Raw genomic sequence first — 26,530 nt, 5'->3', positions numbered from 1 at the left:
GCTCGTAGGTGGGTAAGGATTGTCTCTACCTGTTGCTTATTGTACTTTCCAAGAGCTTGGTACAGTGCTCTGCACACAGTAAGCACTCAATAAATCGATTGAATGAACGAATCTACCTCAGCGCTTCGCCCAGTGACAGGAACAGAAAGGCTTAACGAATTCCACACACACACAATAAAAAAAGGCAACAGAGGCTGCTTCATGCGATGGCGATTCGCGGAAAGAACCCGGGTCGACCTCGAAAAGGGAAGGCAAAAACGACCCCCGTCCTTAACGGCAGGGACGAGGGGCAGGAAGGAAGGGGAGGAAGGCAAATGGCGTCTCCCTCAGGCCTTGGGCCTGTCGGGGATTTTCCAGGCTCCCCGCTCCACATCGGGCCAGACGCGCGTGCCCTCCGCCCATTGGGCGGAAGCGGGCCACGTGACCTCAAGAATTCCCGGCAAGGCCGCGAGCAGTCTGCGTCTGGACTTCCCGGAATCGCCGGCGGCGCCGCGCGCACCCGGACAATTGGGCGGGACGGGCCACGTGACTTCCAGGACTCGTGGCGGGAGGGAGGCGCGCGCGGATCTCGGCCTTTCCCGCCGTTTCTTCCCTGCCCGGCAACCGTTTACGTCACAGGGCGAACCGCCTGAGGATTGGTGGTGGGGACCGAGGTGGCGGGGAAGAGCGCGCCCTTGGGAGGGGGACGGTGAAACCCCTGCAGTTTTGGCTTCTGTGAAAGTGCGGCCCTTCCCCGCCCCCATTCTGTGAGCGGAGACCGCAGCAGAGCGGAAAAATCAATATTAGGACAAGGGCTGTTTTAGTTTCCTATTTGAAACAGGCGCGAGGGGAGGGGCGAACAGGATCACCTCAGACCAATCAGTTAAATCAATTAGTAGTATTTATTGAACGCTCACTGTGGGCGGTGCAGTGTACCAAGCACATGCAAGAACTCAATACAGTCGTGTCCCCTGCCCAGAGTGATCGTACAGTCTAGAACTAATCAGTAAAACAGAACAGTTATATTAATGACACTTTGAATACATACAGCTTTTCTTACCCAGCTTTTATTGCTCCTTTTAGAGTCATAGGTGGGACAGGGACCGTTACCCACCTGATTACCTCGTAACTACCCCAGTGATTAGGATAGCACCTGACACATAGTCAGTGCTTTACAAATACCATTTTTAAAAAAGCACTAGGTAGATTCAAAGTCATCAGGTCGGACACAATCCCTGAACCACATGGGGCTGACACTTTGGGAGGGAGGAGGCATTTGATCCCGATTTTACAGTTGAGGAAATGGGGACCCAGAGAGGATAAGTGATTTGTCTGAGGTCACACCGCAAGTCAGTGGCAGAACCTGGATTAGAATGTCCTGACTCCCAGTTCCCGGCTTTTACCACTAGACCACCGAACAACTTCACTTTAGTCTTTTCCCTAATCCCAGCCTGCCTTCCTGGCAGCAGCAGTAGCAATCCTCAGCTTCGGCCTGCCCCAGGGAAGCAGCTGAGGAGCTGGGGATATGAGCAGTTGCAGCCCAGGAAGGAGATGGAGAGCTGCAGGGGTCAGAGGGCAGGGACTGGTAGGCCCCCTAAGGGGCAGGAGGGACCGTGGGGCTGGGCTGGGGGCCAAGCAATGGGGCATCAGGACCAGGGGAGGGATCCCCTTCTTCAGTGTCTGAAGCTGGTTCTGCCCCTTGGTGGGTCACTAGGGCATCCTGAGAGGGGGCAGGCTTAGGGGCAAAGGCAGGATCTCTCTCAGCCCCACCGGACACAGGGTAGATGGTCAGAGATATCTGATCTTCAGTCTGAGGATGAAAGAAAGGCCGGAGGGTCCCAGAGAAGACTAAGTGGGAGAAAGTGTAGATGTGGGATCTGTCAGTCCCACTGTAGAATGAGATGACTCCAGCCTCGTAGTCCAAGTGAACTACCACCCGGTGGGGCTGGTTCGGTAAGGGGAGAGTGGTCTTGGGATTGGTGAAAGCTGAATATTCACCCCCACACAACCCCACAACCCAGAATCCTTCTTCTGGTGAAACTGAAATTGACCCCTTTCTCTTCACATTTTCTCTGCAAATCCCCAGACCCCAGCCTCTTTTCTTCCCCACCTCCACCTCCCACCAATGTCTCCCTGAGTTGAAGCCCTCATGACCCAGCACCCAAGGCTCCTCATCAAATCTCTCAGCATTGTCAGGCAGCAGGTTCTGCTGTGTGCCTCCGAGATTCACACTTTTCTGATCCTCAGACAAGATGAGTTTAGGATGAGCCGTGTCTGGATCCAGAGTGATGTCCACTGTGGAGAGAGACCCAGAATCAGTGCTAGGGACTCAGGGTGCCTGGAGTCAACAGGCCAGTGACTATGGGACTCCCAGGGCTGTTTCCCCAAGAGAAGTGTCTCCAAGGGCCCAAGAGAGGAACTCACATACTGCCTCTCCCCTCTCTTCTGGAATCAGCCAAGATTGCAGGTTCAATCACCAATCCCAAGCCTATCCCATGGGTGGAGCAGTGTATGCTGGGAGAGGCATGTTGAATTTCAGGGAGGTGTAAAGAAAGGGAACGTGAATGAGCCCAGCACACACATGGCCTGGTGTCCCGAGTCTATCCCTTTAGCTGCCTTTGGGAATGGAAACAGGAAAGGGGTCAAGATCCCTGGGGGAGGGTAGGATCAGAGCCCTGGGGTGGTCAATGGAACCACTTACCCATACATGACTGGGATCGTCTCCAGGCTGGAAAGAAACAAACATGGAGGTGAGATTTGTCCTTGCACTCAGGCTTGCGCTGGCTCTCCTTTCCCTGTGACTTCACTCCCATCCTAAGGCCCCTCCTCTTGCTCTCCAAGTCCCTCACCTCTGGTCCCCACCCCCATCACAAAGCCTTAGTTAGGGGTGTCTGTATTCCCTCTCACTGTCTCCTCTCCTGGACGCCATCCCCCCCACCCCCACCAGCCCTCTAGCGATGGAAATCCAATCCCACTGACCCTAGCCCAGAGCACAGCAACTCCACACCAGCCAGCACCCAGGCCTTAGGACTCAAACTCGACCGACCTTAGTAATGATAATAATAATAAGAATTGTAGCATTTGTTAAGTCCTTACTATGTGCCAGGCACTGCACTGGAGTGGATACGAGCAAATCGGGTTGGGCACTAACTTTGTCCCACATGGGATTCACGGTCTTAATCCTCATTTTACATATGAGATAACTGAGGTACAGAGAAGTTAAGTGATTTGCCCAAGGTTACACAGCAGACAAGTGGTGGAGCTGGGATTAGAATCCACGTCCTTCTGATTCCCAGGCCCATGACCTATCCTCTAGGCCATGCTGCTTCTAGAGGACATGAGGAAGTCCAATATTCCATATTCCCAATTTCAATATTCCCTCTCACCCAACTTTAGCCCTCTGGGCTTTCAGTCTAGGTCAGCATCCACCCCCCTCAACCCCCGACTGGACTGTCCACACTCCCACAAGGGGATAGAAGAAAACACATAACTTACAGTAGTTTGATGAAAGCAGTTCTGAAAAGGGAACAGAAAGAAACCAGTTATCCTGACAGAGTGGGGGAGATGCAGGAGTCTGGGCCTGGATAATGTGGATAGCCCTGGCTCTAAGTATCCCCATTTCTAAGGTAGTGCTCCAAAACGCAAAATGGCAGCCATTGTCCCAGGAAGTTCCAGGAAGTCTCTCTGGGTTGGTTATCAGTGAGTGTCTCCCTGAACCGGAACTCCCTCCTCCAGGGGAAGCGGAGTTGTGTTTGGTGACTGTTTGGAGGAGCAGGGAGGAAGATGGTAGATTGTGCTTGGTATGGGACGAGGGAACTGGGGCTCTCAGTTCTGGGTTTGTCCGACTCATCACCTTCCCCCACACGCACTCTGATCCCCAGCTTTTCTCCTGACACCCCCTCCTCCTTTACCGTTCCATGTGTTTTCTCTCTTCTTCTTCTTCTTCTTCTTCTTCCTGTGCCTTTTCCAGAGGAGACAGACAGCTCCAGCCATGAGCAGGACTAGCACAGGCAGGATCACAGCCAGAGCCACAGTGGAGGGAGAGACTGTTCGGAAGAAGGAAGCTGAAATGGGACAACCAATGTATACATTTAGTGAGGAAAATGGGACAAACCCTGCCTTTTCCCATTCCTCTAAAGGGATGGGAAGATGGGTCTCTGGGTCCTTGGTGTCTCTCCCTCAGCCCTCTGCCCAGCAGAAATGCATAGTCTGGAGAGAAGGTTGGGGAAGAAATGGTTAAACTGTCCATACTGAGCCCAGGGGTGACTTTATCCCTTGGAATGTGCAGGGCAGGGGAGATGGGGCAGAGAAGGAGGATGCTCTCTTCTCTTTCTGAGTCACGGATACTGGACCCCCACAGGGGTTGGGGGAGGGATGGGGGGAAAGGGCTCTGTTTCCAAACTCGATTTCCTCCTTCTCCTCTCCACAACTGCAAACCCTCTGGTCTTTGTGAGTTTCTTCTAACTCAGAATCCATAGGAAGGAAAGAACTGATGCCTTCCTTTTCATACTCTGTGTCTATCCGGGTGAGGCTTTCTCCTGGAATCTCCATTTCCGGGTCTGTAGTTGAGAGTGACACTGACCCTCTATGGGAATCGTTGCTTCTTTCTTTCCGCCTCTGTAGGGGTTCCAGATGGAGCAGGACACGGTCCTCACAGAGTCGTCTCGGATGATCACGGATGTCACCACATGAAACAAGCCATCTGCTCCTTGGGGTTGGTATATAGATCGCAATGTGACATTCCTTCCCTTGGAGTCTTTCCACTGCACCTGGGGTTCGGGGTGCCATCCGGTTGATGTGCACTCCAGCAGGATCCCTCCATCCTCTTGCCCCTCCAGGCGAATGTTGGGGTCGGAGCCCTCAGCTGGGGAAGGAGAGATTTGCCTGAATCCTCCTGCCCACAGTGGGTCATGGATGACCAGCAGAGGGATTGAGGTTCAGAGGTCACATGCTGATCATTTTGTTCTATGGGGTGTTGTCTTCTGATTAGCCCTTCTGCCCCCTCTTTTCATAGTATTTGTTAAGCTCTTGCTATGTGTCAGGCGCTGTACTAAGCACTGGGGGAGATACCAGATAATAGGGGTGGACACAGTTCCTGTCTCACATGGTGCTCATAGTCTTAATCCCCATTTTACAGGTGAGGTAACTGAGGCACAGAGAAGTTTTGTGACTTGCCCAAGGTCACAGAACAGTTGAGAGCAGAGCCGGGATACCTGTTTCCTCAAAATACCTGTTTCCTCAAATGGGGATTCCTGTCCTCTCTTCTACTTAGACTTTGAACTCCATGCTCAGGATTGATGTCTGATTTAATTAATTTGTACCTAATCCAGCATTTACAGTGTTTGACATACAGTAAATTCCTAACAAATATACTTATTTGGAAGCCGCATGGCATAGTGGATAGAGCACGAGCTTGGGAATCAGAGGTCATGGGTTTGTATCCCAGCTCTGCCACTTGTCAGCTGTGTGACTTTGGGCAAATAACTTCTCTGTGCCTCAGTTACCTCATCTGAAAAACAGGGATTAAGACTGTGAGCCCCATGTGAGACAACCTGATAACGCTGTATCTACTCCAGGGTTTAGAACAGTGCTTGGCACATAGTAAGCGCTTAACAAACACCATTATTATTATTATTTTAAAATAAAAATGATACTATAGTCTAGAAGGAGGAGGATTTAATGAAGGAGGAAACCAAGGCACAGAGACATTAGGTGACTTGCCATACTTCACTTAGCAGTAAAGTGGCAGAGCTTCGATCTGAACCAAGCCTTCCTGATTCCCAGTTCCAAATTCAGTCTCTTATACTGTTACATTGTACACTCCCAAGTACTTACTACAGTGCTCTGCACACAGAAAGCACTCAATTAATACTATTGACTGATTGACTGACTGACTTTCTGCAGGGCCAGGCTGCAAGCAGTTTCCTTCATGGTCTCTCTGCTTTCAACCTTGCCTTTTCAGATGATCGTACAAGCAGTTGCCCATATTATCACTCTGAAAGCTGAACTGAGTACAACATTCCTCTCCAACAGTTCCCCACTTGATTAATTAATTGATTAATTGATTGATTGCTGCCTGTCCTGGAAAATAAACCTCCCTGACCACAAGCTTCCAGGTTTCCCTTCAGCCAGGCCATTTTACTCATCTGCTCACTTCACCCACCTTGTCCCAGCTCACACTCTTTGTTTCCCCCAAGCCAATCTTCTATTCATCCTTGGTTTCAACTCTTCTGCCACCTGGGGCCACGTAGGGGGTGAGAGGCAGCAGGATGGGACCCTGCTGGCAAAGGGGATTCTGAGTAGGTTTGGAGCATTCTACTATAGTGTCTGAGATTGGGAGAGAAATGCCCCCGGCATTGATCACAGAGAGGAACAGGCACAGGGCAAAACCAAAAACCAACCACTCACCTGCTACAACCAGATCCAGGGTAGATTTAGCAACGTGTTGAGAGTTTTGAAAGCGACAGTGATAACTCCCGTTATCAGAGACTCTTACGTCGTGTAGTAGTACAGTCATTCTCCCGTCAGTGATGAAGTCATTCAGCAGCTCCGTTCTTTCTCGATACTCCTCCATCTGCTCTTCGAACTGGCCTCGCCCATCGCGATACACAAACACAGCCGGAGAAAATGTGGCTCTGAGCCACCTCACCTCCATGTTCCCAGCGTTCATCTTGGGAGTCAGGTGACAGGGTAACTCAGCAACTTCCCCCACCTGGACCACGATGGGCTGGGCAGGTCCAATCACAGTAAACTGAGCTGTAACAAAGGGAGGCGATCAGAGAGAAGCAGGCACTGGGGAATCGGTGGGAGGGGGAGACCCCCTCCATAAGGGGAAAGGACAGAGCTGCCTTCATCTGACCTGTGAAGGCCCCAAGGGCATCCTGACTTGAGAGAGGATGGACATTCCTCTCGGCTCTGCTCTCTGGAGAGAAATGTTCCCAAGGGAGTTTCCTTCCTCTGAGAATTCCCCGAGGGGCAAGGAAGTGAGAGAAGATACACTTACCTGAGGTCTGGGGGAGCAGCTGGAAGAGGAGGAGGAGCAGAAGGGAGATGAGGTAGCTGGGCAGAGAGGAGTCTGGGAAACCCATCAACTCCAACACTGCAGGAGAACACCAGGCTGGGATGGAGGCCCAGGAGATGGGACAGGAAGGAACCTGGGTGATGAGGAGACACCTATGAAAATATCCTTTCAGGGACCGATGTCCTCTTCTGTCACTGGTCAGCAGGTCCTCAACACCAAATCCCCATTCCCCAGACCTCTAGATAATGACCCTATGATTGCACTGATCCCCAGATCTTTGAGTCTCCAGTGTTAGTGTATCTCAGATCCCCTGGGTTTCTATCAAGGCCAGGGGGCAGGAGGGAAGCAGGGCCCGGCACACTGCACTGACCATGGATGACCCCTCAGTACTCAGGTAGGAGTTAATTAGGTTGGACACAGTCCCTATCCTGTGTGGGGCTCACAGTTAAAGTAGGATCTTCTAGAATGTAAGCCCGGTGTGGGAAGGGATCGTCTCTCTTTATTGATGAATTTTACTTTCCAAGCATCTAGTTCAGTGCTCTGCACACTGTAAGCACTCAATAAATATCATCAAATGAATAATAATAATAATTATGGTATTTGTTAAGCATTTACTATGTGCAGAGCACTGTTCTAAGCGCTGGGGTAGATACAGGATAATCAGATTGTCCCATGTGGGGCTCACATTTTTTAATCCCCATTTTTACAGATGAGGTACCTGAGGGACAGAGAAGTGAAGTGACTTGCCCAAGATCACACAGAAGACAAGTGGTGAGCCGGGATTAGAAACCACGACCTCTGACTCCCAAACCCAGGCTCTTTCCACTAAGCCACGCTGCTTCTCTGAATGAGGGAGAACAGGTATTGAATCCCCATTTTACAGCTGAGGAAACTGAGGCACAGAGAAGTGAAGTGACTTGCCCAAGGTCATCTGGCAAGCAATTGACAGAGCTGGGATTAGAAACCAGGTCCTCTGACTCCCGGGCCTGAGCTCTTTCCACTGGGCCATGCTGCTTCTCAGTATTCTGTGTCCACCGGGGTTTCCTGCTGTCTGTCTGCCTCTGTCTGGCTGATAGGCTTGAATGTAAGCAGCATGGTACTTTCCAGGTGGATCTTATGTGTGAGGTTCTGGCCTAGCAGGGGGGAGGCCATATTACCTCTTCTGAACCCCTCCCTCCCCTATCAGGGTCCCTGTCACCCTCAGTCTGGGCTCACTGCTCCCCAATCCCCGAATCCTCCATTCCTGCCTCCTTCGGTCCCCTTCCCCACCTCCTGGGCCTCCCCTCCCAGGCCTCTTCCCAGAGCACTCACCATCTCTGTCCCTCAGGGGGACAATCTGGATCTCGTCTTCACTCTGACCCTCCAGGCAGCAGGGTGAAGACTCCTGGGACTACTGTTCTGAAGGGAGGCAGGAACTCTGGACCTGCTTCAGCATCTCCACGTGCGGCTCTGGGACCCTGTATGGGGAAGGGAAAGTTTGGAGCTGTGGACTGGGGGCCTGCAGGGGCGGGAGTTCCCAGGCCACCGAGGGTTCCTCATACAATGACCAGAAACAGAGTAACTGTTTTCTTCCTCCCCTTAGAAAGAAAATGAAAGTGGAACCAAGGCAGCTGCCAGGCCCTTGACTGAACTTCCTACTACAGTTTTTCAGAATGCTAGAGCCAAAATGGACCCTCCCAAGCTCTTCTGGTCCACTTCCTGCTTCTGGACTCCTGCCTGAGGAAATTCCCCGAGGGGAAACTCAGCAACCTCCCACATGAATCCATCCCACACAGGCTGTCCAAATCCTCCAGCTCCTCTACCCCCGGAGCTAAGCGGCCCCAAATCCTGGAATGTTGCCTCTCAAGTCCTACCCTAAACCCTCTGGTGATCCCACCTGGTCGAGAATAGGAGCGTGGGACCCCTGACTCGTGCTCTCCCCCAGCCTGGAAGTCTCCTGACTTCTCCTCTGGCTGTCCCTGCTCACCTCATCTTCAAAGCCCTTCTGCCAACCCAGCTCCTCCAGGAAGCTTGCCCAGATTAATTGCTCTTCTGGTGTCTCTACATCTAGACTATAACTTCTTGTGGGCAGGGAATGTGTCTTCCAACTCTGTTGTACTGAACCCTCCCAAGAGCTTAATACAGTGCTATAGACATAGTAAGTACCATTTATTGATTGATTCTGCTTTGCACACAGAATGTACTAAATCAACACCATTGATTTTTATGTATTTATTTTATAACGGTATTTGTTAAGAGCTTTCTATGGGCCAGGCACTGTGCTAAGCCCTGGAGTTAATCAGGTTAGTCAAAATCTCTTTCCCAGGTAGGGCTCAGAGTTTTAACCCCCATTTTATAGATGAGGTAACTGAGGCACAGACAAGTGAAACAACTAGCCCAAAGTCACATAGCAGACAAGTGGCAGAGTCAAAATTAGAACCCAGGTCCTTCTGACTCCTGGGCCTGGGCTCTATCCACTAGGCTACACTGATTGACTGAATCCTGGCACCTGACCAGTTTTGCATCACTGCTGCCAGATTTATGCACACAACACACCCACAGCCCTCCTGTCCACGGGGAATGTCCCCTGGCCTCTGGTGAGTTTGGCTTTGACTCAACTATGTACCCATTTCTCCCGTCTCCAGTTACTTTGTGTCTGTCGTCCACGCTGGAGACTTTGAAGAGAGAGAGAGGAAAAAAACCCCTCTTATTTAGCCATGTCAGGGAGGCTGATGTGGCTTATTTGATCACGGAAGCCATCTCCATCTTTAGAAAAGCAGCATGACCTAGGGAAAAGAGCACAGGCCTGGGAGTCAGAGGATCTGGGTTCTAATCCTGGATCTGCCACTTACCTGCTGTGTGACCTTGGGCAAGTCACTTCAGTTGTCTGGGCCTCAGTTGCCTTATCTGCAAAATGGGAATTCAATACCTGTGCTCCCTCCTTCTTAGAATGTGAGCCCTGATATCTCATATTTAACCCAGTGCTTAGTACAGTGTTTGGCATATAGTAAGCACTTAGCAAATACCACATTATTATTAGGTATTGCTTTGACATTCCTGTCTTTCAATCTGTCAATCAGTGCTATTCACTGAGTACTTACTGTGTGCAGAGCACTGTTCTACTGCTTGGGAGAGTACAATACAAGCGAATTGGCAGACATGTTCCCTGCTCAAAATGATTTTAGAGTCTAGAAGGACTGTCTTTCCACTGAATTCTGGGAAAGGAGTATTTCCCTGCCCCAGGTTAAAGCAGGCGTGGGCCCTCTTCCTCAGTCCACCCCTGGCACTTCCACACTGAACCCTATCTGGTTCCTAGGTCTTTGTAATACTTGTGGTATTTGTTAAGTGCTCCCTCCGAGGTAAGCACTGTACTAAGCGCTGGGTAGATAGAAGATAATCGGTTCGGACAAAGTCCCTCTCCCACCTGGGGCTCAGAGTCTAAGTAGGAAGGAAAAGAGGTATTGAGTCCCCATTTAGAGATGAAGAAAAGGAGACACAGGAGTTAAGGAACTTGCCTAGAGTCACACTGTAGACAAGTGGCAGAGTGAGGCTTAGAACCCGGGTCCTCTTTTCAGTAGGCCACATTGCTTTCCACTCTTTTTTCCTGGGAAATCGAGAGAATCTCACTCAACATGTCTCTTCTTGGGTTTTTAGATGAACAACTAATGACTTATTAGCGCTCGCCCATTCACTCCAAACTGTAAGCTTTAATGACTTGCTAATCGAGGCTCAGAATTTGTGGATTCCCCCGAATGGGAGCTTGCGAGTCACCACATACTGAAGAAATCTGCATTGACCTACAATCAGTCTACAACTACTGCTTTCTCTCTCTTACGCCCTAACCTCACCATGTGCTCTCAGCTCCCCTCCCTCTGATTCCCTCACCCCCTTTCCGCTGGTCCCAACACCCCTCCCCACAGTCGGCCCTCTTCATTTCACTCCTATCCAAACCTTCCCCACCCCTTAATAATAGTAATGACGGTATTTGTTAAGCGCTTACATTGGGGCAAGCATTGTTCTAAGCGCAGGGGTAGATATAAGGTTATCAGGTTGGACACAGTGCCTGTCCCAGGTGGGGCTCAGGGTACTAACCCTCATTTTACAGATAAGGTAATTGAGGCACACAGAAGTGAAGTGACTTGCTCAAGATCACACAGCAAATAGATGGCGGAGTCGGGATTAGAACCCAGGTCCTTCTGACTCCCAGGCCTGTGCTCTATCCATTAGGCCACGCTGCTTTGCAGGGGTGAGACCACCCCTTCCTCCAACTTTCACCCCCTACCCATTATTGTCATCGGATCCCAGCATCGCCCCTCATCCCCTTCCCCCTCACCTGCCCCCTCCAGCTGAGTCCCATTCAGCTCCTTCCTACTCACGCACCCTCCACCTAGATGTTCCTGACGATCCTTCCACTGCCCATTTTCTATCACTCCTCAACACCACTGACCCGCCTGCTCCACCCCAGATCACCCACTTGAACACACACTGGTTCTCATAATCTCTAGTCACTGCATAATCTTTTCCCTCACCAACTCTGAAATCCCTCTCTTGCCACAACCTTCTCTCCCACACACCTACTTCCTCCCCTCAAATCAGTCTTGTTTCTCCCACAGGTACCGCTGATCTTTTGAGATTGCGACCTCACGTGGGTCAGTGTTTGTATCCAACTCGATTTGCTTGTATCCACCCCAGGGCTTAGTACAGTGCCTGGCACATAGTAAGCACTTAACAAATAACACAATTATTTTGACCTCATCCATTTTTCTCAAGTCATCATACCCCATTTAGTCTCCAGACCCAAACTATCTTCCCTTGATGCCTAAATAGACGCCTTCAACCTAGCGAACTCAACTCATTCTCTCCCCTATCCCTTCCTCCATCTCGTACCACTAACCCACAGACCTGGATCATCTCCACAGTCCCCTTCTTCCTCTCCTGTGCATGTGCTGCTGAGCGCTACTGGCAGAAATCTAGACATCAGGACAATCTTGTCCATCTTCATTTCATCCTGGAGTGCTTCTGCCCTCTCTTCTGCCTGGTAAAATTATTTCTCCATCCTTGCTGACACCTATGCCCATTGCCCTCGCCAACTGTGGCAGGTATTTAACTTCCTCCTCACACCCCCTGTCTCCCGGCCTCCCCCATCTCTTGCATCTAATGACCTGGCCACCTACTTTATTGAGAAAATTGAAATAATCAGACGTGATCTCCCTAAAATCTCCCCTGCTCCTCTCCAGCTCCTCCCTCCTCCTGCCCCTTCTTTGGATCTCATATCTTTCCCTGTAGTATCTCGAAAGGAGATCTCCTGTCTTCTCTCAAAATCCAACCGCTCCACCTGTGTATCCTACCCCATTCCTTTGGAACTTTATCAAAGCACTTGCCTCCTCCCTTCTTCCCTCCCTGACTGCCATCTTCAATTGTTTACTCTCCAATGGTTCCCCCCTGCCTGTTTGCAAACATGCCCACACCTCCCCTATTCTAAAAAAGAACCCTCCCTTGATCCCAAGTTGCCCCCCACTCTTCGCCCCATCTCCCTCCTACCTTGCTCCTCTAAACTCTTTGAGTGAGTTGTCTACTCCCGCTATCTCCATTTCTTCTCTGCCATTTCTCTCCTTGACACTCTCCAATCTGGCTTCTGTCCCCTTCACTACAACAGAAACTGCCCCCTCAAAGGTCATGAATGATCTCCTTCCAAATTCAATGGCCTCTACTCCATCCTAATCCTCCTCGACCCATTCACCGCCTTCAGCGCTGTTGACCACTTCCTTCTCCTGGACCCACCCTTGGCTTCACTGACTCTTTCCTCTCCTGAATCTCCTCCTACCTCTCTGGCCACTCATTCTCTGTCTCTTTTTGTGTGCTACTCCTCTGCCTTCCACTCCCCAACTGTGGGAGTCCCTCAAGATTCAGTTCTTGATCCCCTTCTATTCTCCATCTAAACCCACTCCCTTGGAGAACTCATTTGCTCCATCTACCACTTCAATGTAGATGATTCTTTAAATCTACATCCCCAGCCCTGTTCTCTCTCCCTGTCTGCAGTCTCACATTCCCTTCTACCTTCAGGTCATCTCTACTTGAATCTCCTGCCATCACCTGAGACTTTACACGTCCAGAACAGAACTTCTCATCTTCCCACCCAAACCCTGTCCTTCCCTTGACTTTCCCGTCACTGTAGATGACACCACCATCCTTCCTGTCTCACAAGCTGCGTTGAACCAAGATTGGTACTGAGGCAGAAATGACACTCCGTATTCATGCAAGTGAAAATAGGGTAGCCTTAATCGGGACACTTAGACTCCAAATTGCCCGGGGGGACTCAATAGCCACGTGGAGAGTTTGGGAAGCCCACGGCACATCCCAGTGGGAGCGCACAGAGAGAGTCTCAAGGAGTGGCATCTTTCTGGTGTGCGCTCAGAGCTTGTTGGCTCCCAGTTTCCTTTGTGTGTTCATATAAAGAGCAATAATAATAATGATAATAATATACAAATAATTATGGCATTTGTTATGTGTTTACTATGTGCCAGTCACGGTTCTAAGCCCTGGAGAGGATGCAAGACAATCAGGTTTGAAACAGTCCCTGTCCCACATAAGGCTCAAAGACTTAATTCACATTTTACAGATGAGGTAACTGAGGCACAGAGAAGTTCAGCAACTTGAGCAAGGTCACACAGCAGACAAGTGGCAGAGCCTTATTTAGAACTCAGGTCTTTCTGATTCCCAAGCCCAGGCTCTATCCACTATGCAATGCTGCTTATAATAATAGCATTTATTAAACACTTACTATGTGCCATGCACTGTTCTAAGCCTTGGGGTAGATACGAGGTAATCAGGTTGTCCCATGTGGGGCTCACAGTCTTCATCCCCATTTTACAGATGAGGGAACTGAGGCCCAGAGAAGTGAAGTGACTTGCCCAAGTCACACAGCTGACAAGTGGCAGAGACAGGATTAGAACCCATGACCTCTGACTTCCAAGCCTGTGCTCTTTCCACTAAGCCACACATGCTATTACAGATACCAGCAGAATTCATTACAAAATGTCCGGGCTCACCTAGTGTATCTAACATGCTTCCACAAATAACATTAGAATTCACTACAACATGGCCTAAAGGTGGGACTCACGTAATTTGTCTTATATGCTAGGATGCTTGAATATATCAGGTTTACCCACTCAGGCTACTTAATGCCTCATCATCATAATAATAATTATCGAGGTATTTGTTAAGCACCTACTACGAGACATCGAGAACCAACCCCATTGAGCCCAGCTCAGCACACAGAAGCCCCACACCAGCCTGCACCCAAACTGCACTCAAACTGTATCGACCTACTGGAAGACAGCAAAGGAATTCATTTATATTGTCCCATATTCGCTCCTCCCCCAGCCCTTAGACCTCTGGGCTTTCAACCTAGGTCCCCAGCCACCCCCATCCCCAGTTGGACTGTCCACACTCCCATTATGGAGGAAGAGGGGGGAGAATGGAGATGAAGAGGCTGGACAGAGAGGATGCTGGAAAATCAGGCATCTCTATCACTGAAAGAGAGCACCAGGCAGGGATGGTAACTCAGGAGATGGGGCAGGAAGGAATCTGGGGAAGGAGACATCCATGGTAACTGCTTTATAGGGCCCTTATTAAGGGGCCTATTTCCTGTGCTGTCACTGGTCACCGGCTCCCTTGTTCTCTGGTGCCCCAAATAATGACCCTTTGACAGCGCTGATGTGGGGAGACCCCAGAGCTTGGAGAAATATGTGTCCCTCAATATTGTCAGGGCTAGGAGACAGGGGGGAAGTAAGGCCTGGCAGCCTGAACTGGCCACAAATGCCTCCTCAGTCCTGATCAGCATCTGGTTCTTACCCAGGGTTGCTATGGTCTCAGCAGGAAGGGACCTTGCTAAGTCCACCCAACGGCATCAGCCTCAGTTTCCCTTGATCTTTTCCTATCTTGCTTGTGAGGATGGTAGACTGATGGCTGATGGGGGTCACCAAGGATTGATGTGAAGCACCATAGTGTAGTGGAAAGAGCACAGGTTTTTGCCATTTGCCTATCATGTGATCTTGAGCAAGTCATTTAACTTTTCTATTTCTCAGTTTCTTCAAATGTAAAATGAGGATTTAGTACCTGTTCTCCCTTCCTCCTAGACTGTGATCTCCATGTGGGACAGGGACTGTGCCCAATATGATTACTTGTATTAATCCCAGTGTTTAGCACTTGGTTCAACCTTCACAACATCCCTAAAATCTGCACTTTCCCCTCCATCCAAACTGCTATCTCATTAATCCAGGCACTCATTGTATCCCACCTTGATTAATGTAGCAGCATCCTTGCTGACATCCCTCCCTCCTGTCTCTCCCCACTCCAGTCCATACTTTGCACTGCTGCCCAGATCATTTTTCTAAAAAAAATTCAGTCCGTGTTTCCCCATTCCTCAAGAACCTTCAGGAATTGCCTGTCCACTTTCACATCAAATAGAAACTTCTTAACATCAATTTTAAAGCACTCAATTTTAAAGCACCTTGCCCCCTCCTACCTCACCTCACTGCTCTCCTACTTCAACCCAGCAACACACTTCACTCCTTAATGCTAACCTACTCACTGTACTCTATCTCATCTATCCCACTGCAAACTCTCGCCCACACCTGCCTCTGGCCTGGAGCACCCTTCCTCTTCATATCCAGAAATTATTCTCCCTGCCTCAAAACCTTAATGAAGGCACATCTCCAAAAGGCCTTTCCTGACTAACCCCTCATTTCCTCTTCTCTCACTACCTTCTGTGTCACCCTGACTTCCCCCCTTTATTCATCCTCCATCCCTGCCCCACAGCATTTCTGAATATATCTCCAATTTATTTATTTATATTAATGTCTGTCTCCTCCTCTAGACTGTAAGCTCATTTTGGGCAGGGAATGAGTCTGTTATATTATTATTTTGTACTCTCCCAAGAGCTTACTACAGTGCTCTGCACACAGTAAGTGCTCAAAAAATACAATAGATTGATTAGCTTGTATCTATTTCAGTGCTTACTGCAGTGCTTGGCACATACCTAACACTTAACAAATACTACCATTATTTGAAGGATGACTGGGCTCGTGGTGTGTTCAGGTGATTATGATATGTTCATGTTTCCTGCTCTGAGAAACTCACCTCTATAAAGGTTACATACGTGATGCTCTGGCCTGGCGGGAGGGCCCTATATTGCTCCCTTTGAATCCTTCCCTCCCCTTCCAGGGTCCCTGTAGCCATTCCTTCCAGGAATGGAGGAGACCAGGCTCAGTCTGGGCTTACTCCCCCCTAATCCCAGAAGCCTCCATTGCTGCCTCCTTCTGCCCATTTCCCCACCTCTCGGGTCCCATTCAATCAGTCAGTCAATCAGTGGTATTTATTGAGCGCTTACTATGTGCAGAGCACAGTGCTACATGCTTGGTAAACCTGAGGGTACAGTTCTCACCCACAGCTGTTTGGATTGGACATCTTTTATCCTGACCTGAGAGGATTCTGAGCAGTCTTAAGCCTTGATTTCACTCACTCTCTGCCCCCAAAAGCCCTTTCACCCCAGCAATTCCCACAACCTTTAACTACATATCTGTAATTTATTTATTTATATTATCTGTCTCCCCCTCTAGATTGTAAGCTTGTTGTGGGCAGAGAATGTGCCTGTCATACTGCTGTATTGTACTCTCCCAAGTTCTTAGTACCGTCTACAAAACAAGTTTATATTTATTCATTCAGTTGTATTTATTGAATGCTTGCTGTGTACAGAGCACTGTCTTAATTGCTTGGGAAAATGGAATACAGCAATAAACAGACACATTACCTGCCCACAATGAGCTTAGAGTATAGAGGGGGGAAACAGATATCAATACAAATAAATACATTAAAGATATGTACATAAGCGCTGAGAGCCTGTGTGCCTGGGAGGAGGGAATGACAAAGGGAGCAAGTCAAGTGAAACTGCATGGATGTGAGCTACTCCAGCTGATGTACTTTCAGTTGTTTGTAAAGCGGGAACAGTGACTTTAGAAAAGCAACCAAGCAACCATGAATAACTTCTGTAACAGTACACTTTCAAGTCAAAGCCTGAAAAGCACACACAAGTCTGCAAGTGAACCAACTGATTCTTAATGCCCAGTTTGCAACAAAAAACCTGCTAGGTCTACAGTATAATGTATTTTTTATTTGTTTTTCACCTGGCTACTAAGCATTAGGTAGTGACACTGACCAAAAGAATTCCTGACAAGATGGATCTATGATCAGATCCTCTGTGTCAAATCTTAAATTGAGCTTCTATAATAGAAGACACAATGAGACCAAAGTAGATTTTTACTGTACTGAATTCATTTCATTTTGGAAAGTGGAAATATGCCAGGCACATAAGAGTCAGTACCAATTTGTTTTGCTTCTGATTTTTTTACTATTGAATCTAGGGGAGAAATGAGGGGAAGTCTAAAATAAATATACCATATTGATCCAGCACTGGGAGGGCTCAGCTACATGAAATTTATACTTTTCGATGATAGTGACAAGGAAAAAAATAAATACTTGAAGAACAGCAGAGAAAATAGACCAAGAAAGGAGTAACTGGTGATGACTATTTCTGCAAGGAAAAAACTGTCTAAAAATTTGCTTTTAAATATGATCGATACCACCCAAATGCCAAATCACAATCATCCTGTAGAGAACATTTCTATCACTTGCAGATGCCTAGTTGTTACTGGATTTTACCTGACAGCGGACTTCTGCTGGAATTTGTCACAAGTTATACCAAAACAGAATCAGTGTAGTTAATGCAGAGGAGTAGCAGGTACTCATTCCAAATTCGATTCCTAACTCGGTCATTGACTTTGACAGAATTTATCTCCCTGTACCATGTTTCCCCATCTCCAAAATAGGGTAAATGCTGCTGCGGGGATATTGTGAAAATGTATTTCTAACAGTAAAGCATTTGAGACATCCCAGTGAATCGAGCTACCCAGAATATGTTGGTGTTCATTTTTGATCCCTACCTTGTTTGAATTCCAGACCTTCAGACTGCCCGCTCTTCCTCAGGAGTGAGGCAGAATCCACACTGTTGTCTTGTTGACTGATTTTTTCCCTCCCGGGCCTTCTCCTTCCAGGACACTCATGACCTCTGTCCCTCAGGGGGTCAATCTGGATCTTTCCTTCACTCCTATGAGGAGGGGTGGCAGGGTCAAGCCTTTGTCCTCAGTCCCTCACCCTTGATCTTCTGGCCTGTCTCACACCGGCCCAAGGTCTTCTGGCTTGAGATCAAAGTCAGGGAAGCTGTAGGGGGTCTGGGCAGTCTCCAGCATCCTGACAATGGGTGTGGGAGCTGTGGACTAGGCTCTACAGGGGGTCCAGCTCCCCCACAAACTGTCCAGAGAACATCTGGAGCCAGGATCTTCCAGCCTTCTTTGCCCCTTCTACTCAACCCACCTCAGTTGAAAATTAAAGAAAAGCAGGAAGCAACTCAATTCCTGTCACACAATTTCAGGAAAGAACAATGAAAATACTTTCCAATCCACAACTTCAGCCAAGTGTGGCCTCTGGAACTCCCGCTCCATCATGGAGAAGCTTCCTTTCATCCTTGACCAGTTCATGACTCAGTCACTCCTCCTCACCATACTGAAACCTGGCTCTCCCCAGAGGACATGGTCTCCCCTGCTGCCTTTTCACAGGGGGCTTCATCTTCTCTCACTTCCCCAGACTCACTGGGAAGGGTGTCGGCTTCTTTATTGCACCCCTTTGCAGCTTTCACATCATTCCACCTTCCTCATCCCTTTGTTTCCCTTCCTTCGAAGCCAAAATCATCAACCTCTACCACCAACTCCAGATTCTAGTAACTGTCATCTATCACCCCCAGGCCCACTTCCAAATTCTTTAACTACTTTGATCCCTTTCTCACATTCCTTCTCTCTTTCTCCATGTCTACACTGATCACTGGGGGCTTCACTATCCACATAGATGTTCCTGATGACCTTTCTGCTGGCCACCTTCTATCTCTCTTTTACTCCACTGACCTCCTGCTCCACCCCATCCCACCCATTTACCAACTTGGACATACACATTATCTCATCATCTCTAGCCACTGTACAATCTCTACCCTCACCAACTCTGAAATCCCTCTATCAGATCTACTATTTGTTGTTCTGTTGTACTCGCCCAAGCACTTAGTACAGTGTTTTGCACACCAAAAGCACTCAATAAATATGATTGAATGAATGAATTAATGAACCTCCTCACTTGCTTCCTCTCCCTCACACATCCGCCCCATAAATTTGGACTATTTCTCCACAGAGACATCTGATCTTTTGATCCCATCCAATTTTCTTAACTCATCTTGTCCCACTTAGCCTCTATACTCAAATTACCCTTCCTTGATCACCAAATAGACACTCTCAACACCACCCTCTCTACTGAATTCAACTCACTCGCTCCCCTATCCTTTCATAATAATAATAATAATAATGTTGGTATTTGTTAAGTGCTTACTATGTGCGGAGCACTGTTCTAAGCACTGGGGTAGATACAGGGTAATCAGGTTGTCCCACGTGAGGCTCGCAGTTAATCCCCATTTTACAGATGAGGTAACTGAGGCACAGAGAAGTGAAGTGACTTGCCCACAGTCACACAGCTGACAAGTGGCAGAGGCAGGATTTGAACCCATGACCTCTGACTTCCAAGCCCGGGCTCTGTCCATTGGGCCACGCTGCTTCTCAATCCATCTCGTACCACTAACCCATGGCCCTGGATCACCTGCATAATCCACCTTCTTCGCTCTTGTGCACAAACCACAGAGTGCTGCTGGCAGAAATCTAAAAATCAGGCCGACTCGGTCCACTTCAAGTTTATCCTTGCATGCTTTAACCCTGATCTTTCCTCTCCCTGGCAAAATTATTTCTCTTATAACAAGGATTATTATAATTATAATTATAATAGCCACTATATAATTTGTATAAGAAGTAGCATGGCTCAATGGAAAGAGCACCGGCTTGGTAGTCAGAGGTCATGGGTTCCATGGGTTCTAATCCCGGCTCTGCCGCTTGTCAGCTATGTGACTTTGGGCAAGTCACAACTTCTCTGTGCCTCAGTTACCTCACCTGGAAAATGGGGATTAAGACTCTGAGCCCCACATGGGACAACCTGATCACCTTCCATCTATCCCCCTCCCCCCCAGCGCTTAGAACAGTGTTTTGCACATAGTAAGTGCTTAACAAATACCATCATTATTATTATATATATTACTATACTATATACTATCCTATATATTATATACTAATAATATATATGGAGAAGCAGCATGGCTCAGTGGAAAGAGCATGGGCTTTGGAGTCAGGGCTCATGAGTTCGAATCCCAGCTCTGCCACTTGTCGGCTGTGTCACTGTGGGCAAGTCACTTAACTTCTCTGTGCCTCAGTTCCCTCATCTGTAAAATGGGGATTAAGACTGTGAGCCCCACGTGGGACAACCTGATTCCCCTATGTCGACCCCAGCACTTAGAACAGTGCTCGGCACATAGTAAGCGCTTAACAAATACCAACATTATTATTATTATTATATATAATACTTTATTACTATATGTACTGTAGTACATATACTATATATACACTATACTACATACTATATTATGCATATAGTATACAGTATACTACATATAATGTATAGTAATAATAATTATTTGGTATTTGTTAAGTGCTTACTATGTGCCAAGCACTATTCTAAGCACTGGATAGATACAAGGTAATCATGTTGTCCCACATGGGGCTCACAGTATTAATCCCCATTTTCCAGATGAGGTAACTGAGGCACAGAGAAGTTAAATGACTTGCCCAAAGTCACACAGCTGACAAGTGGTGGAGCAGAATTAGAACCCACGACCTCTGACTCCCAAGCCTGTGCTCTTTCCACTGAGCCACGCTGCTTCTCTATACTATACTTTCTCTCTGCCCCCCCTTCCCTCTGCTCCTCCCCCTCTCCCTTCCCCTCCCCTCAGCACTGCGCTCATTTGTATATATTTTTATTACCCTATTTATTTTGTTAATGAGGTGTGCATCCCCTTGATTCTATTTATCGTGATTAAGTTGTCTTGTTTTTGTCCATCTGTCTCCTCCGATTAGACTGTACGCCCATCAATGGGCAGGGATTGTCTCTATCTGTTGCCGAACTGTACATTCCAAGCGCTTAGTACAGTGCTCTGCATATAGTAAACGCTCAATAAATACTATTGAATGAATGAATGAATGAATCCACCTCTGCATCAAACAAAAACTCTTCACCACTGGCTTCAAAGCACTCAGTCACCTTGCCTACCTACCTCATCTTTCTAGTCTCCTATTACAATCCAGCCTACACACTTTGATCTTCTAATGCTTACTTTATCTCTGCCTTGATCTTGTCTAACTCGCCGCCGACCCCTTGCCACATCCTGCTTCTGGTCTGAAACACCCTCCACTTACCTCCTCTGTAAAATGCAGACTGAGACTGTGAGCCTTATACGGAACTGCGACTGTGTCCAACCTGATTAAATTGGATCAATCCCAGATCTTAGTACAGTGCCTGGCACATAGTAAGCACTTAACAAATGCCATTAAAAAAAATCAGAGCGCATGGCACCAGAGCCTCAATGGGAGGGGGAGACATTCGTCCCGAGGGAAAGGCAGAGCTGCCCTTTGTCCATCCCCTGAAGCCCCCAGGCCCATCCTAAACCAAAAGGGGACACACATTCAGCAGGACACAAAGAGGTTGTATAGTTGGGTTTGATCAGGACAGATCCCTTACTTGCCAGACCCTTGACCTCCTTAGTAAACTTTTTGTGCCAGGGAATGTGTCTATTTATTGTTATACAGTGCTCTGCACACAGTAAGCGTTCAATAAATACGATTGTATTAATGAATGAATAGTGTACACTCTCCCCAGCACTTAGTACAGTGTTCTGCACACCGTAAACTCTCCATAAATAAGATTGACTTTAGGATTCCTCTGGCCCTCCCACAGACAGACTCCCTCAGGTGTCCCTAAATGGCTTAATTGATGCAGATTCTTTAAGGCCCTAAAGGCTTCTGGGCCCCTCCCTGCCCATATAAAGGTCCTAGGCAGGGGGCTGCTCTAGTTGGCTGGGGCAAAGGGAAGGCCTCCCTCACGGCATTGGTGAGTCTGGGAGCTGCAGCTGCCTCCCCTTGTTTTTTTCTTTTTAATTTTCTTGGGGCCTGATGCCAACGGTGTGCTATTGCCTTAATGATGATAATGATGCTATTATTTGGATGATAATGCTATTGCTTTGATGATGCAACTGGGCGAGGGGGTATCTGAGGCGGGGCTAGAATTGATGGCAATGATTATGATGTGGAAATGTGGGTGTTTTTGGAAGGGGACTTGCTGGGTAGGGGGGCTTGGGTTGAGGGAGGGGACTGGCTGGGTAGGGGGGCTTGGGTTGAGGGAGGGGACTGGCTGGGTAGGGGGGCTTGGGTTGAGGGAGGGGACTGGCTGGGTAGGGGGGCTTGGGTTGAAGGTGGAGCCCTGATTAAATAATTCTTAACACTTGAAGTGTTTTCTGAAAAGGGACTTAAAGGGGGTGGGGGAAAACTCTGCTGCTGAGTGGGGATGGGGGAAAGGTCTGTTACTACTTGGAGTTGTGGGGGAAGGGTTGGGGAGGGGTGGAGATGGCTTTTTTTTGTGGGCACAGAGGGCAGGTGATGGTGTTGGAGGTGGTGGGCATGGGTGTGTGTGCGTGTGTGAGAGATCTGCAGGGAAAAAGAAGAGCAGCCTCTATTCCAACTGAAAACCTGCAGTCCAGTGGATCAGCATGACTTACCCCAGTGCAGAAGACAAGCTCTGTGGAAGCAGACCCTCATAAAGATGGTGGGCAATGAAGCTAAAGTGAAGACAGTGCCAAGTACTATGAACTAAACCCTCAACCCAACGTTCATTCATCCAGCAGTATTTATTGAGCGCTTACTGCATGCAAACCACTGTACTAAGTGGGTGTGTCTCTGTGTGTCTCCGTCTTTTGCTTTCTTTGCTCTTCCTCACCCTGCGTGAATTTCACAAATAGTGTAAATCCATCCTAAACAGGGATTACATCTCTCTTCCGTTTCCCCAAGACGCCACTCTGGGGTTCTGGGCCCGGACATGCCGGCTATGGTCAAGGAGGCTCATTGGGCGTCTCAAACACTCACTATCCCCTCTTGCCTCCTTGCCCGCCCCCGCTTCCCCAGATTGGGGCATTTCTGATCCCAAGGGTGGCTGCCCCCACCCCTTGGCTTTCTTCAAACGGATCTTCTGGTCTCATCCCAGCTGGACCCAAGCAGGTGTTCACCCAGAAAGTTCTCCTTCAGCCCTGAGCCCCGGGGGGTGGGAGCGCCGCGTCCTTGGATCCTCGCGAGCCCCCGAGGGTGGGTGGGCCGCGTCCATGGTGGAAAGAACACGGACTCGGGCGTCAGAGAATGTGGGTTCTAGTGCCGCCTCTGCCACTTGTCTGCTGTGTGACCTTGGGTAAGCTACTTAACTTCTCTGTGCCTCTGTTACCTCATCTGTAAAATGGGGATTTAGACTGTGAGCCCACTTGGGACAATCTGCTTACCTTGTATCTACCCCAGATCTTAGAACAGTACTTGGCACATAGTAAGTGCTTAAATACCACCACCATTATCACCCGCGACTAATAACAGGATAGAATCCTAACTAATTAGGATAAATAATTAGATAATTAACTGGGCGTCTCCATCTCCAGCTGGGCATCGTTCCGCTGGCTGGGGGCCTTTCTGCTGCGTCCTGGGTTCTTCTTGGGCCCCGCCGCCGCCATCCCGCCCCACTGATGTCTTCCTCAGCTTGTGTGGGGAGCAGCCTTTGCGGGGGAACAGGGGGAGACCCTCCGGCTCTTAGACTGTGAGCTCCCTGAGGGCAGGCTTCAAAACCGCTCTAGCTCACTCTCCAGGCGACCCCCACCCATCGGCTCCGTTCGCCCCCGCCGCCTTGATCATCCCATAGTCCGTGTTCGGCGGAAGCCTTGCACAATAAACTTGATTATTTATTTTTTGGGGGAGGGGCTTGCCTTGGTCAGACTGGGGATCCTTGGTGCCTCGCGATGCTCTGGACCCGTATATATTTTGTGTCGGGGTGCTTATTAGGGGGAGGAATCTTCAGAACCATGTGATGCTCTGGACCCGGCCTTGTATGTGTATTTGGGGCAAAGGGGGGATGCAGAAGCGCTTGATGTAAAGATGGGGAGGCGGGTGGGGAAATCCTCTGTACCACGTGATGCTTTGGACCCGGCTGTGAATGTATATCGGGGGGGGGGGGGGGTGGGAGAGGGGCGCGCTTACTGTAAGGCTGTGGATACTTGGAACCATGTGATGCTCCGGACCCGGTCGTGTGTGGACACAATCAATTCATCAGTGCAATTTTATGGGGCACATACAATGGGCCGAGCACTATATTAAGTGCTCGGGAGATTACAATATACTACAACTAGCAGACACGTTCCCTCCCCATAACAAGCTTACAGTCCAGACCCAAACGGTCACTCAACTTGGTCTAAACCCCCTGGCATGCCAGGTGGTCAATATTGGCTACTCCAGACCCTCCCTGTCTCTGCTTCCTGTCCTCTTATCCTCTTCCCGTCCAGGCGGGTGGGGTGTGCTTCCTCTGCAGCGTCCTGGCTCTAGGCCACGTGAGGAACCAGAAGTTAATGGGACCAGTGTTGGCTGCGGACAGAAGGCCAGGGGGTTTCCTGCCTGCTCAGAGGGTCTCCTGGAGAATCGCTCGGAGGTAAGACGGCATGAGGGGAGGTGGGAAGCTAGGGGGAGGGGGTTGGACAGGTCATGGTTGAAGTATGGTGATTTAGTGGGTGGGTGAGGTACCTCTTTGCTCGGTCCATCCTGTCCAAACTCTGGAGTGCGATGGCCTCCGGCCAGCTTTGGTGGGGCTGGGGGAGTGGGGAGCAGATCCGGCCCTGAAGTAGGATCTTTCCGGACAGGCTCACCAGGCTGTCAGCGCTCATCAGGTTCCTGGACCGTCGCCAGCCTGTTCTGGGACCGAAGCTGGTCACTTCTCTTCCCCAACATTTCCAGAGGCGGTCTGCATCGGATCAGCTGGGGTAAAAAAACAACAAAAAACCCTCGTCCTCCCCAGCCCCCACTCTTTAAAATAGTATTCAGCACTTATATGTCAAGCACTGTCCTATGTGCTGGGGTACAATGCTTGATAATCAAGTTGGACACAGTCCCTGTCGATCAATATTATTTCTTGAGCACGTACTTTGGTGGGGAGTACTGTACTAAGCGCTTGGGAGAGTACAATGTAACAGAATTAGCAGTCACTCCCTGCCTATAGTGAGTTTACATGGTCTTCATCCACGTTTTACAGATGAGGTAACTGAAGCCCAGTGAAGTGAATTGCCCACAGCCACACAGCAGGTAAGCGTCAGAGTCGGGATTAGAAACCAGATTCCCTTTCCCATCCTGCCCTACTGAATCCATTCTAACTGTAAACGGGGGTGTTGGGTGACCCCAGGGGGTGTGTAACCCCTTTCTTGCCCCTACATCAGTCCCCCTCAGGGACATCCCACTCCCATTGGCTCTGCCTCCTGGGCCCCGGGCTCCCATTGGCCGCTTGTGGGCTCCTCGGCCTGGGATTGGCTGGCCCGGGAGAGATGCACCCGTTCATTCAATAGTATTTATTGAGCACTTACTATGTGCAAAGCACTGTACTAAGCACTTGGAATGTACAAATCGGTAACGGATAGACAGTCCCTGCCCTTTGACGGGCTTACAGTCTAACCCTTGCCTGTCTGTCCCCAGGAGAGCCAAAATGGAAGACTGCTGGGAGCTCAGAAGGGGATGTGCTGGAGCTGCTGACCTTTCGCTGACCACTCCCTGGACACCAAGACTCAATCAACCAGCCCCCGTGGATCCCGGCTGCCCCCTACCCCATTGCCCAAGACTGCTTTCTTTTGAGGTGGCCTCTCTCAGGGACTCCAGCCTTCTGGCTCTTGGTTGGCTCCTCCAGGATGTGATGGGACTTGGGCTGAGTGGACGTGTGAGTGTCACCGGGGACTTAGGGTGGGGCGAGAGGCAGTATATGTGAGGAGGGGGCTTCCCTTTTCTTGGCGGGGAGATGCTAGACTCAGGGCCGGGGGCCTTGGGCAGGGGCTCTGCTTGTTTATGACCCGACTTTGGAGTTGGGAAGAGGCCTGGGGCCCTCAATTCTATAGACAGGCCTAACTCCCCTCCACGGCCCGGTCAGCAGAGACCCCCACCCTTCTCCTGCCCCCTGAGTCTATCATCTCCCCATCAAGCTTTGAGGGAGCCCCCGGGGAAGGGGCGGGGATCCAGTGCCAGGGCTAGAGCAGAGGTAGCTGTCACTGAGGGTGTGTGATCAAATGATCTCTCCTGGAGGAGCGGGGGGGAGAATGTAACTAACGTGGGAGCGCCCCTCTTCCACCCCCAATCAGAGAGGGGCATGAAGAAGAGGCCTTCAAAAGAAATCACATTGTCTGCCCTTCCTCCCACTTAGCTTGGCTTTGTATGTGACGGTTGGAAATAAAATATTTGTTATTTA

At 49.3% G+C, this 26,530-nt stretch overlaps 1 protein-coding gene and 1 long non-coding RNA gene across 4 annotated transcripts; one reads left to right on the top strand and one right to left on the bottom strand.

Moving 5' to 3' along the window:
• Positions 1 to 862: 862 nt before the first annotated feature.
• LOC100091107 (butyrophilin subfamily 1 member A1-like) lies at positions 863 to 24,905 on the bottom strand. 3 transcript variants are annotated; one of them, XM_029056243.2, is made up of 9 exons: positions 24,832 to 24,905; positions 8,312 to 8,457; positions 6,983 to 7,133; positions 6,388 to 6,735; positions 4,562 to 4,843; positions 3,891 to 4,043; positions 3,475 to 3,495; positions 2,681 to 2,707; positions 863 to 2,274 (listed from the first exon to the last, which is right to left on the bottom strand). In XM_029056243.2, the coding sequence occupies exons 2-9, from the start codon at positions 8,312 to 8,314 to the stop codon at positions 1,574 to 1,576; spliced, it is 1,686 nt and encodes a 561-aa protein (XP_028912076.1). In that variant the 5' UTR covers positions 8,315 to 8,457; positions 24,832 to 24,905; the 3' UTR covers positions 863 to 1,573. The 3 variants fall into 3 exon arrangements, with proteins under 3 accessions (XP_028912076.1, XP_028912075.1, XP_039766833.1); XM_029056242.2 differs by lacking the exon at positions 24,832 to 24,905 and adding an exon at positions 17,980 to 18,362; XM_039910899.1 differs by lacking the exon at positions 24,832 to 24,905 and having other exon boundaries at positions 8,312 to 8,658.
• LOC114808217 lies at positions 22,062 to 26,530 on the top strand. Its single transcript, XR_003756063.1, has 5 exons — positions 22,062 to 22,120; positions 24,597 to 24,739; positions 24,948 to 25,067; positions 25,337 to 25,386; positions 25,771 to 26,530. It is a non-coding gene; the product is annotated as an uncharacterized LOC114808217 (long non-coding RNA).

This window comes from Ornithorhynchus anatinus, chromosome X5, assembly GCF_004115215.2.
Source record: "Ornithorhynchus anatinus isolate Pmale09 chromosome X5, mOrnAna1.pri.v4, whole genome shotgun sequence".
NCBI lineage: Eukaryota > Metazoa > Chordata > Mammalia > Monotremata > Ornithorhynchidae > Ornithorhynchus > Ornithorhynchus anatinus.
This window is presented reverse-complemented; position numbering and strand designations above follow the sequence as displayed.

Bases quoted from the DNA above. Each gene is read 5' to 3' on its own strand.
- LOC100091107 (XM_029056243.2), bottom strand. The intron at 4,844-6,387 runs GTGAGTGGTTGG...CTCCTTCCCCAG, and splicing joins CCTGGATCTGGTTGTAGCAG to CTGAGGGCTCCGACCCCAAC. The intron at 2,708-3,474 runs GTAAGTTATGTG...GTTTCTTTCCAG, and splicing joins ACTGCTTTCATCAAACTACT to CCTGGAGACGATCCCAGTCA.